The sequence below is a fragment of the Pan paniscus genome, chromosome 7 (genome assembly GCF_029289425.2).
Source record: "Pan paniscus chromosome 7, NHGRI_mPanPan1-v2.0_pri, whole genome shotgun sequence".
NCBI classification, from domain to species: Eukaryota; Metazoa; Chordata; class Mammalia; order Primates; family Hominidae; genus Pan; species Pan paniscus.
The window spans coordinates 40,277,992-40,294,182 of NC_073256.2; the positions used below are offsets into that span (position 1 = coordinate 40,277,992).

Sequence of the window (16,191 nt, forward strand, 5' to 3'; positions counted from 1 at the left end):
GCCCAGCTGGAATTTGACAACAGCCTCATCCAAACGAGACTCTTTTTTTTGAGACAGAGTCTCACTCTCACCCAGGCTGGAGTACAGTGGCACGATCTTGGCTCACTGCTGCAACCTCTATCTCCTGGGTTCAAGCGATCCTCCCACCTCAGCCTCCCAAGTAGCTGGGATTACAGGCACCCGCCACCATGCCCAGCTAATTTTTGTATTTTTAGTAGAGATGGGGTTTCACCATGTTGGCCAGGCTGGTCTCAAACTCCTGACCTCAAGCGATCTGTGCACCTCAGCCTCCTAAAGTGCTGGGATTACAGGCGTGAGCCACCGCGCCCAGCCAAGACGCATTATTTACGGCCGGTATCTGATCCCACCTTCTCCTTGGGGCCTTTGGGCCCCTGACCAGCCTGGATGATCTCAATGTCCTCCACCCCACCTACTGGCACTTTAGACTCTCTTGAGAAACTCCTTGGGGTGGGGTCACCAGCCATTGCTATTTATTGAGGCTAAACAATATAGGAACTTAGGAAATCACTTTTACAATAAAAATAATGTTAAGACTGCGTTTTCCAGGTGCCAGCACTGAAAGTGCTTTAGATATAGCTCATTTCATCCTCTTAACTACTCTATGAGATAGGCACTATTTTTCTCCCTGTTTGACTGATAAGGAGGAACAAGGAGCACAGAGACATTAAGTAGCTTGACCAAGGTCACACAGCTAACAAGCGACAGAGCCAGGGTTCACACCCAGGCAAAGCCCAAGTGCTTCACTGCTGTGAATACTGTCTCCCAAAATGCAGAGTGTTATCGGAACCAAGTCAATCCTAAATAAGTACTGTTGTTCCCCTTTTCCCAAGATCAGTCTTCTGTCCGCCAGATGGTCCCCCGGGGTGGTGGGGGGGCCTGTCCTTCCCTACTGCATCTAGCGCAGCCATGGGCCTAGGTATAGCTAGGCCAGTCTGATTAATGGGGTGGGGGTGGCAGGGTGGGAACAGCCTCTTTCAGAACTGATTTGCAGGGGCCCAGCCTCTTTAAGTCAACTTGTGTAGCCTGTTTCTGCCACAGAATTCACCAGTGAGAAATCCCGAGGCATGAGCCACTGAAACCAGAGCCAGAATGTCAGATTCTGGGAATGGAAGAAGGCTTTGCTCTTCACCTTCGGACCAAAGAACCCTGAATTTCAGTGTCACCTTTGCAGAAGGCAAGAAACCTGGTCTCAAAGCCCCCATGCAGCCAAGAGTGGCAGCCCCCTGTGTAAATACTGGTGGTGGTAATGGCAGTGAGGAAAATGGGGCCCAGGCCGTGGGATCGCCCCCAAGACAGTGAAAAGGGACCTGGATAAGGAGTCGGGGCCCTGGGACCCACTCTGGGTCCTGCCACGAGCTTGCTGTGTGCCCTGGGAGGCCATCTCACCCATCTATGCCTCAGTTTCCCTGCCAGATGGTAGGGGTGAGCCCGAATGATCGCCAGATCCTCTGCAGTTCAGACTCTAGAAGCTCAGCAGCCACGTCTTGCGGTCACATTCCCACCCCAGCCCTCTCTCCATCCTCCCCACTGCCGCCACGGGCTCTTTGCACCTGCTGTGCGCCTTGACTGCATACTGAGAGCTAAGTCCCAGGAAGGCAGAGCAGAGCCCCATGGTAAATCACGCCCACCAGCAGGGGCCAAGGAGAGGCTGAGAATTGGAAGGAAAATCCAATCCTACACACATCGCTCCTCTCAGCGATTCTTGCCCTCTCCGCAGCCCCAGGCCTGCATCAGGTTATTAAATGTTATCAAGGAACAGGGAGGAAGGACTCGCAGCCTCCCTCAGGGAGACTGCTCAACAGGCCATGGATGCTTACCTCTCAGGTAGACCCCGCCACTCACAAGAACACTACCCGGAGGCCTCCTGGCTTCCCCTGGTCAGCCCTGGGCAGAAACTACCTCTGGGCTCCCAAGACCCAGGAGAAGGTAGAATTTCCCTACAGAGAAAAGATGCAGTCTTCTATGGAAGGAAAAAAGTAAGGGTGTATTTTCTAGGCAGGGCCCAGAGGAAAGGTCTCCCGACCTGTCTGCTGGCCAGCACAGGGAACACGGTTCCTACAGTGCTGTTACCTTCTGAGGCACACAGTAGGTGCTTAACAAATGGTTGTTGAATAAATGAATGAATAAACCATCTCAAGACTTAGAACCAGGCGGGACGCAGCAGCTTATGCCTATAATTCCAACACTTTTGGAGGCCAAAGTGGGAAGAGATTGCTTGAGGCCAGAAGTTTGAGGACAGCCTGGGCAATATAGCAAGACCCCACCTCCATAAAAAATAAACTAGCCAAGCGTGGTGGCACGTGCCTGTAGTCCTAGCTTCTCGGGAGGCTGAGGCAGAAGGGTCACTTGAGCCCAGAAACTTGAGGCTGCAGTGAGCTATGATCTTGCCACTGCACTCCAGCCTGCATTAACAGAGCAAGACTCCATCTCATTAAAAAATAAATAAATAAAAAGACTCAAGGCCAGGCACAAGCGTCCCACGCCTATCATCCCAGCACTTTGGTAGGCCGAGACACAAGGATTGCTTGAGCTCCAGAGTTCAAGATCAGCCTGAGCAACATAGTAAGACCTCATCTCTACTTTAAAAAAAAAAAAAAAATAGCCAGTCATAGTAGCAGGCTCCAGTGGTCCCAGCTACACGGGAGGCTGAGGTGGGAGAATCATTTGAGCCCAGGAGGTGGAGGCTGCAGTGAGCTGTGATCATGCCACTGCACTCTAGCCTAGGCAACAGAGTGAGACCCTGTCTCAAAAAACGAGATTTGGAACCAGAGAAGCCATCTGCAGTCAGGCACTCCCGATCAAGGGGCCTTGAAAACCACACAGCAGCGTGCAGCTAAACGCACACAGCATCGTGCTCATTTCCCTGGGATCCCATCAGCACAGTCCTCCCGTGGCCTGATGCAGTGATACAGAGGGAGCCAGTGACATGGGAAGGGCTGTTGGTGCTAAAAGGCCCAAGTGCCCCCCCGGCTGTTCTGGGTGACAGTTCTGTCCTGTTCTCTCCCCTGTCCACTCTGTAGCCCACCCGAACCCACTGCCCAGTCTCCCTTAGGTGGAAACTGAAGGCTGCCAGAAAGAAGACAAGAAACACAACTACTCGGCTCAGGCATCGAGCGCTTTAATTATTTGTACGCTACAGAGTCCAGCTCTGGGTGAAGACAGCGCCTTACCTCCTGAAGAATAGAGTGCAGTACCCTCAAGACAGTATTCCTCCCTTTGCTCATGCTAGTTCTAGGAATCCAGGTTGCTAGGGAGAAGGTACCGCCTGATTCATGAGGAATACTTTGCTATTAATGATGGTAGTAATTATATGCATTTCTTATTCCCATATTTAGAACATATTCGAGCCATCTCTGACTGGTCAGGGATCCCTCTCTATCTGGCTTCACACCTGCAGCCACTTCCTCCCTCCCTCCCAGCACCTGGAGGGAGCATTTGCTCCCCTGTTCGAAGGCTCATCCCCTGGCCCACTTTGTGCCCTGGACCCAGCCCCTCCCCTTCCCAAAGGCACCATTCCACAGAAGACCCTTCTGTCTTCTTCATGGCAACATCGCCATCACTACTGTCCGATGTTAGATTTTAAACTGCTCGATCCTCTCCCATCTTTTTTTTTTTTAAGCATCCTTTGTTCTCTCCTCTTTACACCAAAATTCTGGAAAGAGTCATCTGCATTCATCACTCCCAATCCCCCTGTTCCTGTCTGCTCCCTAACCAGGCTCCTCCCTCCAGCAGGAGGGCCCGGGGAAAGGTCTCCTGTCCCATACGATGGCCGATGGCCGGCACGGGGAGCATGGCTAATCCAGTGTGTCACCCTCTGAGGCACACAGCAGGTGTCTAAGAAGCTAAGAGCCTCAGCCTCAGCTTACCCTAAGGCATCTGACCCTGTTGAGGGTCCTCTCCTCTGGGATGAACCCTACCTTGTTTTCCTGCTGTTCCTCCCACCTCTCCCCAGCACCTTCTCAGCTCCCTGCAGGCTCCCTTCCCCACATCCTTAAATGCCATGGTCTCCGGGGTCTGTTACCGCCCTCCTCTCACTGCGGTCATGCACACCCCCTTGGCCCTGGTTTCTACCTGCAGGCTCATGTCCCTTCCTCAGTCTCGCTCAGACCCACTTCCTCCCTCAACTCTAGACCTGCACATCTGCAGGGTGTGGTCAATGAGAGCCATGGGCCCCAAAACAGATTCCCCATCCCCCCGCCCGCCCCTCTCCACTCTAAGACTGGCCTGATTCTTCTGAGGCCTCCATCATCTGCTCAGCTGCCTAAGACAGGAAACTGGGTGCCCTTCTTGACTCCTCCCTCCCCTCCCCTTCTCCTCTCCCATCAGTCACCAAGACCTGTGGATTCTCTCTTCTAAATAGCTCTCAGAGGGCCGGGGGCATTGGCTCATACCTGTAAGCCCAGAACTTTGGGAAACCAAGGTGGGAGTACTGCTTGAGCCCAGGAGTTTGAGATAGGCCTGTGCGACATAACGAGACCCCATCTCTACCAAAAAAATATTTAAAAATTAGCTGGGTGTGGTAGCTCACACCTGTAATCCCAACACTTAGGGAGGCCGAGGCGGGCAGATGGCTTGAGCCCAGGAGTTTGGGACCAGCCTGCGCAACCTAGTGAGACCCCAATAAAAATAATAAATACACAAATAAATAGCTCTTAGACCCATTTTTCCTTCCTTGCCACTGTGCTGGTTCTGCCACAACTGTTCCTGGCCTGTATCACAGCAGCAGCTTCTGGACAGTCCTCTAATCTACTCTCTCCACTGGAACCACAGAAGCATTTTGCTGAAGCACAGATCTGATCATCGCCCTTAAAACCCTTCAGGGATCCCTCCCTGTGCCCCTAATTCTCCTCCCCACTTCCACCACCACCCACGACACACCACCTGCCACCCACCACCACCACTCTAAGCCACTTGCAGCTCTGTAAACAGGTTCCATTCTCACAGTGGGCCTTTCCATGCTGTTCCCTCCACCTCCCACACTCTTCCTGCCTCCCTTCACCTATGTTCCATTTCGTGACTCTGACTCACCCTTCAGCCCCAGCTTGGAGCCTGTCTCTTCCAGGAAGACGCTTTAGATTTTACAGCAAAGACGTGGATGCCCCCTCCAAGCTGCTACCATCGCACCCTGTGTCTTCCCTCTCACAGCACTTATGCCATCAAATGACAGAAGCCCCCTTATTTATCCGCACCCCCCCAGACTCGGCTTCAGGAGGGCAGAAGCTGCATCAGCTTGCCCTCAACTGTTCCTACAACACCTAGAGTGTAGCAGACAGTACGCTCTCAATAAACATGCATTCAATTAATAAATGAACATCTGGTTACAGTGGCCCACCTCCTAAACAGATGCAAATCCTCCACACCCAGGTCTGGAGTGGGAGGGGATGTGAAGGTGTGTTATTGGCGGGGGGACTTATAGGTTCTACTTTGTGACTCGGAGGCTGGTTTGCCAAGGGATGTGGGGCCTGCTGCCTGCACACTGCCCCAAGCCCTGTAGAAGGTGACAGGTCAGCCATGGGGTCCAGAAGCCACATGAAGGGCTGGTGTCCTGGAAGCAGGGAGGCAGGAGCCAGAAGGACAGAGTAGGGGCAGCCAGCTCTGGGATCAGCCCTGGGGCAGGGCAGCAGCCGTAGCAGGGCAGCAGCCGTGGCAGCGGAAGTGGCTGGTTTCTCAGCCTGCACCCAGCCTGCCCCTTCTCTCTCCTGGTTCTCACTTCTCCATCTGCCTGGTCACTCTTGCCTCACCTTCTCTTGGAACCACTTCACACCGTCCTTGCTTGAATCACGTGGTCTTGCTCCTACCCAACCCCTGCTCACCTCCCCCACCCCACTCACCCCCCTTCCTCCAGCGCCTGTTCTCCTCCTCCCACCACCTCCCTCTCTCCTCCTCCAGCTGTTGCTTCTGCCTCCTCTTTGTCTCTCCTGGCCTTTTCCAAACAATGCCACCCTCCTGGGTGGGGCGGCGACTTCTCTGGGTTCTAGGTTCCCCTAGCAGGTAGACATAGAGAGCTGGCCAGTTTGCGCCACCACCTAGTCCTCCCTCCTGAACCCCTGGCCCGCCACACGTCCTCTCTGCCTGCGCCACACCCCCTCCCCTTGGGCAAGCCCCGCCCAGGCTTACCCTCGGTCAGCCCCAGGTGGATGCTCCAGTAGATCTGCAGACACTGCAGCTCCTTCTTCATGCCCCGCTTGCAGCGGCAGTCGTACAGCGGGCTCTCCTGCAAGACCTCCAAGGCCGCCTGGCACTCCTTGTTGGCCAGCATGGTGTTGCGGTCGCGGCCTGCCAGGCACTGCCGCAGAGTGCGGTAGCGAGAGCTGCAGTTGGATTCGGCGGCACACAGCTCATTGGCCCGGACACAGTCCACTGGGGGGCGCCAGCCGTGGAGCTCGGGGCCCTGCAGGGAGGAAGGGCTGGCCAAAGAGCGGAGGGTCTCGTCTGGGTGGTGGGGAGGGAAGACAAGCATGAATGACGGCCGCCACAATCTCCCACCCAAGATGCAGGCCTGGGGGCTTGGGCCCTGCTGGGAACGTCACCCCCATTTCGCCAAAGCACACCAAGGCGACTCTGTGGGACAGCCCTCCTCATACCCCAGGGAGAACTCAGGCGTCATCCTCCCCTGGATGTAGGAGCAAGTTTTCTCCCTTTGCACTCCATTCCTCCTCAGCAGCGGCCTTGGGCCTAGGAGCACAGCACAATAAAGCCAGGAAGGTCCCGGCTCAAGACCTCAGTCTAAGACGTCAGGAGCCCAGAGGAGAATGTCACAGCCTCAGCAGAGAGCTGGGGGCTGCATGGCTTGCTGGGGGGTGCAGGGAGTGGGGAACATCTCACTTTCATACCACCCAGGCCTCCTATAAACCCCAGCTCCAGCCAGAGGCCCATCCATGGCGCTGCACTAAACCTTGGATGCAGTGCGAAGTCATTTCGTTGTCATTGCCTGTTAGGACCTTATAGACACCATAGAGCCCAACCCCACATTTTACCCTAGGGAAACTGAGGCCCAAAGAAGAGTGATGACAACTCAAGGTCACACATAGCGGTGGAAACACCCCCTCTGATTCCCAGTGAACTCACTCTGACTCTCATTCTGACTTTACGACAAGACAGGGAGAGATGAGCCTAACTCTACCGTCCAGGTGAGCCCAGGAAGGAGGAGCTACCCCTTTCCCCCCTCACCCCTCCACACCTTCTAGTCCAACTTCACACCAGACGGAGACCTGAACTCTCCCCTTCCGAGAGACAAGTTCCGCCCCGGCCCCCTCCAATAGAAAATGCTTTTGGCAAGCCTGGGGAGCATCCATGCCCCCCGCGCCCCCTGCTCTCTCCTCCCCACTCTAGCTCTGCTTGCGCCTGGCTATATTTTACGCTTCTCTTGCTGATGGCCTCCCAAGAGGTCTGTTTCTTCATCACCTTTTACCTCGTCTTTCAATGGCCTTGTTTTTTCTCTCTCAGCTCCTCTCTTTCTTTCCTCTCCACCCTCCTCTGAAACTCCCTTCCCCTCTATCTCTTATTTTGTTCTTCCTTCCAAAAGCCAAATAATTGCAAAAGGGAAAAGCTCCCCTCCTCGGACCCCAGCCTTGCAAATGGAACCTTGCTCCTCCACCAATGTGCAATCCCCCATCAGGCCACCTTCCCATCCTGGCCCCCATGTCCACACCCACAGTGCCTCAGGAGGGAGGGGACAGGGAAAAAAAGAGGTAGGTGAACGGCAGGGACAGGCTCGCCTGATCCTTTCAAAGCCAAGCTCCTAAAATGGTTTCCTCCAGACACAGACATCGTCTTCCCAGTCCCCCTGTCCTCTGATAAGCCCCTAACTCGAGATCCTGCCACCAGGAAAAGCCCGCACCATGGCCCAGAGCCATGACTGCCCTTTCCTGGACCGAAAGAGTAATTTGGGAGGCTTCCTCGACTCCATCTCGCCTCAGAACATAATAAAATCCTAGGCCAGAAGTCCCCTCCTCAATACCGCAGAATTCCCCATCCCTACCCAGAACAGCCACTCTCAGGCCATCCCCCGGGAGGCCCTGCTCAGGGGGGCGCTACCGCAGGGAGACAGCGACACCTAGAGGCAGCGCGCTGCACAGCGGGCCTTCGCTCCCGAGAGCCCCCAGAGAACAGGAATCCATCCACTCCCGGTGGGACCAGCCAGGAGACCCATCCCCAGGGGACAACAGAGAAGAACAGCAGGGATGGGCCTGGGGTACAGAAGGCTTCTTCGGGGCCCAGAGCAAAGACGTGCCCTTCTCCCACTGACCAGACCTCTGCCCCAGAACAGGAAGGCTGATGGATGTGGCCAGGCTGAGACAAGACCAGAGAAGAAATCAGACCGGAGTTTGAGGCCCGGCACTGGCTGGAGAGCTGTCCTCCACACAAGCGTCTTTCTTCCCCGGCTTCAGCAGATTCCTACCTCCCTGAGCAGGACCCGCGTACAGCCGGGCCCCCCAAGAGCAGCTGAGTTGACACGGCCCCGCCTGTACCTGCGGCCCCCAGCCAGCCTGTGGGAGCCTCTGGAAGAATATAGCCCTGGGCCCTCCACTGACTTAACCACCCCGCCTCCCCATAGGCTAATGCCCTCCCACCTTGACTGAACTGAAGGCTGCACTGTCATGGGGGCCTGGAAATGGAACTTCCTGGCTTCCTTAGCCTTCTGTAGGCACAGAATTCACCGCGTGCTTAAAGGTCAGAAGATTAGCCCAGGGGATTCAGGGCATAAGGACGCTTTTTTTGCTTGTCCTACAGTTGGGCCTAGAGCCCCACAGGATGATCCTTACACAATCTTAGGGAGGCTCCCGTGCCAGAACTGAGGGCTTCCCCCATCCTGCCACCTGGCACGTGTGGCCAGGCAAGGGACACACTCTGCGAAGGGCCGGGGCATCCATTCACCAAACCATCCTTGACTCTTCTAGCTCATTCCATGACCCCCAGAACCAATCAAGCCCAGCCAGAGAAAGGAATCCCTACAGCCTGCAGCCTTTAGCTAAGAATCCTAAGAGAGTGAAGGGCAGGGGGTGTCCTGGTGATGTTTCCAAATCCTAAATTAGGAGAAAACTTTGATCCATCAAGACACAGGGAGTAGCTGCTAGAGACACAGGGGTAGAGGGGGGTGGAGAAGCAACACAGAGCTACAATTGCCCTACTGCATCCAACATCCCACCAGAGCTAGAATGTGTGCTAGAAAGTCAGTCGGAAGTGGCCCCCTCTGGCCAGCCCAACACCCCCACCCGAGTCACTTTCCCCATCTCCTTCTCTCCCTGGGTCAGCACTGGAGGTCAAGATACTGGGCAAGAAAGGCCTCTCTCTCCACCATGGGTTATCCAGCCTAGACCTCACTCAGAATCTCAGTAGGGGCACACCAAAGGCCTTTGCCCCCAGCTGAAATTGCCCACCAAGTCTCAAGCCCCAGAAAAACCTCCCCCGACCCTCCACCCACCCACCCAGTGGGATTTTCAACCAGCTTCCTGCCAGGAAAAGGGCCCCAGGGCTGAAGTTTCCTAAACACCAACCCATCCCTTCCTTTCCACTGGCCTAACCCAAAGCCTTTCAGTATCTGTGGTCACTCCACTCAGCCCAGCTTTAGAAGGGGACTTCTCGAGGGAAGGAAACTGAAGGGCTGTGGAGCAAGGGGATGCTGAGCCTGCTGCTCTTCTGCTCTCACCCCCGCCTCTCAACACTCAGCCTCCAGGGTTGCAGACATTGGGTTGGGCCTCTCTGATCATCTCCCATGCACACACATACACACCCACCACGAGCAGGAACCCCAGCCACTTCTGAAAAGGAGAAAGGTGGACTCCTTAGCCTGCCCGGCTGGAGAAAGCCTGCCTGCAATGACCAGGGGCCCACACTGCTCTTCTCCAGCCCCCGACCACAGATGGTGCCCACACCTGGGAGCCCTGCCCATGCTGGGGTGTGCAGCTCAGCAGTAGGCAATCTGGCTGTTTTGCCTGAAATACAATTTTTTTTCACCTTGGCCCTGATCATGCTTGGACCCAGAAGGCTGGGTTTTCAAGCTAGCAGTGGGAGAAAAAGGTCAGATTTTATAGTAGCCCCTTCAGAACGAGAGTCCACTTGCCAGGGTTGCCAAGAAGGGCTTCGGGATCACAGCGGGCCCAGAGCAACTTCCAGCTTCCTAGAGGAGCCCCTCCCACCCCAGAGAGAAGCTGCCTCTGGCTGAGGGAGGTAGGACCTCTGAGGCCACACCCTAGAGCAGGGACTTGCCCCCTTGGGGACTCGCACCTGGCGGGAAGCAGAGGGGACAGGCAGAGAGTCCAGAGCCTGTGTGGACACCCAATGACTCCGGTCCCCTATCCTAGTCTGGCGAGCACTTCTTAGACGACGCACATCCTCCTGTAACCAGCTCCTACCTCCCGACTCGGGGCCTTCCCAGATCCCCTACTGCAGGAGGGAGAGGGTGAGATCATGACCCCGCTGGGCAGCCTGGCTCAACACTGGCTACACAGCAAGCCAAGGTGGTAGAACTACACCCTCACTGAAGCAGACGTGTGCTCCTTACAAACACACTCACACACACACACACATACCCAGTAGTTACCCGGCTCCCTCTATGGGAGCGTCTACTCCCTGGCAGCAGCCCTGCCTGGGACTCCCGGTGGTGCACAGCCTTGCAAACAACCGCCTTTCCTCACCTCCCTCCGGAGATTGCCATTTCCCAAGCAGCTGCGATTTCACCTAGCTTAAAAGGGAGAGAGGAGCTGGGAATTCTGTGTGGAAAAGAAACTGCGTGGGGCTCAGTGGCGCCAGGGAGCCTCTCCTCCCTGCCCTGGAGGCGGGGGGGGGGGGGGCTTACAGAAGGAGCCGTGGTCTTTGTTCAGACCCGTTTTTCCTCCCTCGCCTCCCACCCTCTTCAACGGAGGAAGCAAACTTTGGCCTCCCTCCCGCCTCTTCCCACCAGCCACGGGGGTCCGCGGCCCCCAGAGGTGGAGGAGGGAAGGCCGGGAACGGCTGCTCACAACCCTCCGCTCCCGCCCACCCATCTGGCTCGGGGCTCGGTGGGGAGAAACTTGAAAAGTGTTCCGGGGAGTGGAGCCGCCGGTTAGGGGCTCAGGGCGTGGGGACGCGGGCTGCGTTTGCCAGGCGCGGCTGGCAGGTGGGGAGTGACTGCCAGCGCTCCCCGCGCGATGTCCAAGCGGGAGCCGCCGGAGAAACCCGCGCCCTCCACCACGACCGACTCGGGGAGCAGACCAGGAAAGGCGGACCCCGCAGGACTGTTCTCTCCCCGCCTAGGAGCCTCTCTCTCCCCTCCCTTCTTGCAGATCAAGAGTTGGATATTTTTTTTCCTTAAGTTGCCGCAATTCGAACCCATTATTTCGGGGGAGATGCGCGCTATACTGGCGTGTGAGCGAGCGCGGGTGTGTGTGTGCGTGCACAGTGTCTGCGGGGCTGGTTCGGATGTTGAGTCTCCCTCCCGATCCCCCCGCGTCGCCAGCCAGCCGCGGCTCCGGTCCCTCGTCCGCGTCCCTGCCGCCCGGCCCCGCTCGGTTCGCCAGCACCGGGCCCGGCTAGCTCCACGGCGCGCTCTCCCCGCCGACCTCCCGCCAGCCCCCCACCGGCGCTCCGCTCGCCCCCCGCCTCCCCGGCTTCTCGCCTCCCCCTCGAGCTCGCCGCCCGCAGGTACTCACCTAGAAAGAAGAAGAGGCAGAAGACGTTTGCCAAGATCATGTTAAATAAATCCCACCGTTTTTTTTTGTCTTTCTCCCTTGGGTAAAAAAAAAAAATAGTAGTAACAACAACAATAATAATAGCCAAGCAGTGGTAATCAGCCCCAAATCCAATGCGGAGATCCCAGCTAGTCCACCCGATGAAGATCCCGAGTCCTGCGATTCTCGCCTCTGGCTGGAGGGGGTGGGGTGAGAGGCGGGCGATGGGCTGCTGCCTCTCGACGCCCCCCTTGCCTGCTACAGTCAAATATACGCGTATCTGTGTATCGGCTTTCTAAGCCAACAGCCCAGTCCTGGGGTCAGCCCTCCCCTCCAATCGTCCGGGAAGGCGTGAGTCCCCGCGGGTCCAATTCCCCTGCGCTTCCCAGGAGGGGCCTGGGGAGGTGGGGAGTGAGGCGATTTGCGAGTGAAGGGCTGGAAGGAAGCGGCGAGGGAGGGGGTCGGAATAAAATGCAAATAGAAAAGAAATCCACAGACGGGTGTCAGCGCCCAAGAACAATCCAGTCGGAGCTTCGAGGACGAGAGACTGGAGTCGCTTCTTTCGCACCAAGACGAAGACAAGATTCAAAAAAATCTTCTCCCGCTAACCCTTGCTCGGCTCACTTTTTTCTAATGGAATTCCAGTGACCGTGTGTCTCTGCGTGCGTGTGTCTTTCTCTCTCCTCTCTCTCTCTCTCTCCTCTCCCTCGCTCGCTCTTTGCTCTCGCTCTCTCTAGCTCTCCCTCGCTCTCCTCTCTCCCTCCCCCTTCTCCCACTCTCCCTGCTCCTCCCTCCGCCCGCCCCCTTCTCCCTTCGCGGCTCCCTCGCCCGGGCTCTCGCGCCAGCGCCCCTCTCCTCCGCCCCGGGCTCGGCGCTCCGGCTCCCAGGCGGCTGGCGGCGCGGGGCGCGGGAGCGCGACGGAGCTACGATGCTCTGCAGCGGCGGCGGCGACAAGGCGGTGGCGGTGGCGGCGGCGGCGGCGCCGGGGATCGCGGGCCGAGAGGAGAGCCCAGCCGCCGGCTCCCTCGGCTCAATCGCCCGCCCTTCCTGGGACTGACCTGCTGCCTTGGCCGGAAACTGACTGGCTCCCCCGGCTACGGCTCGGGCTCGAACCCACTCAAGCGTCGGCACCCTCCTCCTCCTCCCCCCGCAGCTCTCCCCACCCTGGGGACGGGCTGCGCCCTCCAACCCCCACTGCCCCTGCCCCCGCCCCCTGCGCCGCCGGGTCTGGGAAGCCTGGGGAGCTGAGCTGAGGCTGGAGGGCGCGGAGTCCGTGGGGCCCGAGCCATCCGGGGGCTCGGGGGGCAGGGCGTTAGAAAAACCCCAGCCGGTGGCCCGGGTCTGAGGGGGGCTCCACCCTCCGTGGGCTAAGGCGTCCCTGCGCCCAGGAGCCGAGGCCGACAAAGCGTCTCCCCGATGGTGCCAGGGAAAGGAATTATCCCCTTCGGCGCCGGCCCCGCGCGCCCCCGAACCCAACGCAGCCTGCCGGCCCCGGCCTAGCCCCGCGCGCACATACACGTGTGCTCTCCGCGCGGACCTCGGGAACTTTGCCCTCACGCCCGCGGCGCGCTTGCCTCCCGCCCGCCCCGGCCTCCACCCCTTCGAGATGCCCCTTCCCCAGCCGGTCTCCCCTCCCCCGGCTCGGGAAGAAGCCTGCTGGGCCAGGGCGCCCTGACCACCTCCTCGGTGGCCGGCAAACCTGCCTGAACCGCCCCAGAGGGATCGGGCAGGGGCTCGCACCCCACCCCGGCAGGAGCGCCCCGAGACCGACCCGGGCCGGGGCTCCGCAGCCGGTTGGGCTCCGAGGAGCTCGTCCCGAGGCAGCTCCCGGCTCCCTAGGCTCCGGGGTTGGGGGGTTCCTCCTCCCCTAGCCGGGAAGGGGGCGATTGATCCATCTGTCGGTGGGCCGGGCTCACCGGCGTGTTTTAGTCGCAGAATTTACAATAAACGCCCAGAAGGACCAAAAAGGAAGCGTCTGGCTGGGAAAGGGCTAGAGGAGAGGTGCGGCTGCGGTCACGTTCCGGCGAGAGCGGGAGAGGCGCGGGGTCGCGGTCGCGCGAGGGCTCACACCGACGCAGCCCAGCATCCCCCGGCCCTCGCGCCACGTTCCTCGCACTCAGCTCGGCGCGCACACACGGTGTCCTGGGGTGGGGTACACGCAGCGCCTCAGAAACTTTTCGTGCTGCCCAAAACAATCTGGGCTGCACGTAACATGAATTTGATAGTACCGTTTAAGATGCATTCTTAAATAACAAGACTCTGGAATCCAGTAAATGCTAGAAATCGACTTGGACGAGAAGGGAGGGGTCACTAACAAAACCAGCAGCCTTAGCTATTGGGAAAGCTAGAGGGAGCAACTTCCATCTTGAGGATTTAGGCGGGAAGGCGGCTGCTCCTGGCCTTGGAAGCACAGAGAGCGAGTCTCCTGTGAACGCCTCTTTCCTGTGGTCCGTCCTGGGGCATCGACCTTCCTCCCTCCATCTTCTCCCCCAGCCATCCAGTTGTGCCTGCTTCGAGCCTAGGCCCTAGCTGGGTAGTGACGAGTCTGGGACAGAGGGCTTAGGGATTGGAGTTGGGGAAAGCCCCCTTCAGGCCTGCCCTCCCTGTCATTCCTCCAAGCCTCTCATGTTCTAGGAAGTGACTTCGCATCTGACAAGGTCTCTTGGCTTTTTTTCCAAAAATTGGGGAGCATAAGGAACCGGCTTTGGATAAGTGTAGGTTAAAAGATAAAACTTGACAGGAATTACACTGCCAGGCAGGCTTGGCCTGGAGGCCCGAGGCTGGGAGCCTGGCCTAAATGAATGTCCCCCTCTCATCTCCTCGACTTCCAGGGTCTTCTGGTTGTCCAAATACTCCCCACCACCACCCATTTCGGAATCTCACGCAGGCCTTCCCTCTTCCAAGGACCCTGCTCCAAACTCCAGAATTTCTGCTCAGCATATCCCTCTCCCATTCCCCACAAAAAAAGAATTTCACTTTCTTTTAACTTCATTTGAGCATAATGAGAGAAATTCTCTGAATCATATATGTAGTTCTCCCCTCCCACCTATCCAGAAAATGGGGCTGAGAAAGCAGCAATGAAGCCCTGGGGATGGTTCTCACTGAGCTCCCACGGGAGTAGGAAAGAGGATTCCGGTAGCAGGAGGTAAGTGGCCCTTCTGCGACCCAAGACCACCCAGCCATCCCAAGAACAGTAGAGAACACCAATCAGTCACCACCAGCATTCAGCTCGTGTGACTGCAGGGCACTCTGACCTTGGACCCTCTCTTACCTACTGCCTATACAGATGTATCCCATGACACCCCACCCTCTGCCCACCCCAACACTCAACCCAAACTGCTCTTAAAAATGGCATCATCCCTTATTTCCTGAGCATCTGCCATGAGGAAGACCCCCCGCCTTGTGCCGGGATCTACAGAGGAAACACAGTTGAACATGTACTGTAACACCTTATAGATAAGAGGACTTCTGAACCTCAGTCATCTCATCTATAAAATGGGGATTAAAAAAGATAAACCAAAGTTGTAGAAATTACATAAGATACTACACAAAGCGGCTAGTACAATGCCTGGCCCATATAAAGTTGTTTACTGCTTTGCTCTGGGTTCTAGAAGAAGAATTAGGGACCTATGACAAGGCAATAAAACCTAAGGGGCAAATGAGAAGCAGAAACAAAAAACTACAGGGGTTCAAGGGCAACAGAGACTATTAAGCAGCTGTCGTAAGAGGTAGTTATAGGAAAATGTGAAGTCTCTAGCAGGTAGGAGGCAAGCCCTAGGCTCACCAACAGACTTCCACACATTCCGTAGTGCCTGAGTCCTTTTACAGCCTTCCTGGCTCACTCCAGTGCTCCTGAGTTCACCAGCAGCTGAGCCTCCTGCCCACAGTCCCTCGCCATCACAGATCCTAGAGTCCAAATCAGCATGGGGAGGGAAAGGCAACACCGAATCCTTCCATTCCTTCCCTTTCTCTTATCTCTCTAGTCCTCTCTGCTTATGGAGTGGGTTCTCTGGATAGCAGGAGAGGGAAGAAGGACCAGTGGAGGGGAGGGCGTTGCGGCCCCACCCCAACACACGCACACATGCGCACCTAGGCCTGGGCCACACTGCTCACTGACCACAATCTCATTCCTTTGTGAAGGGAAGAAGGCTGAGGGTTCCCTGACCCCAGAGATAAAAATCGACCAGGAGTGAAAAGAAGGTGCCTCACATCCAGCTAATACTCTCAGGAGCCACAGAACTGGCAAGGTGGAAGTGTCCTCTGCCATGGGACAGAGCCTGATCCAGGGCACCCCACAATCAATCCATCAGCACAGACTTATTGAACGACTTCTCTGGCCCCAGCAGTGCCAAAGGCTGTGGGGAATACAGCAAGACTGCCCCTCCCGTGAAAGCATTTATAGAGTCAAGCGTGTAGCTATGAGAAGATACTGAAAAAAACAAAGGCACAGTGGGAGAAAGGAAGAGTTGGTACCACTGGATTTCAGGAGTGCAATCAGAGAGGACTTGCTAGGGGTAGGATT

The 16,191-nt window shown here is 56.9% G+C and overlaps 1 protein-coding gene across 4 annotated transcripts in view; it reads right to left on the reverse strand.

Annotated features, from left to right (window-relative positions):
* Positions 1–12,431, reverse strand: part of GFRA2 (GDNF family receptor alpha 2) — a 98,124-nt gene extending 85,693 nt beyond the window's left edge. For 2 of the 4 annotated variants that reach the window (XM_034965741.4, XM_034965739.4), the window contains exon 1: positions 11,652–12,430. In XM_034965741.4, coding sequence (XP_034821632.1) covers positions 11,652–11,691 — 40 coding nt within the window. In that variant the 5' untranslated portion in view covers positions 11,692–12,430. Of the gene's footprint in view, positions 1–6,138; positions 6,454–10,658; positions 10,676–11,651 lie in introns of those variants that run through there. The other 2 variants (XM_003823621.5, XM_055116349.2) reach the window with 2 other exon arrangements.
* Between the last annotated feature and the right edge of the window lie 3,760 nt (positions 12,432–16,191).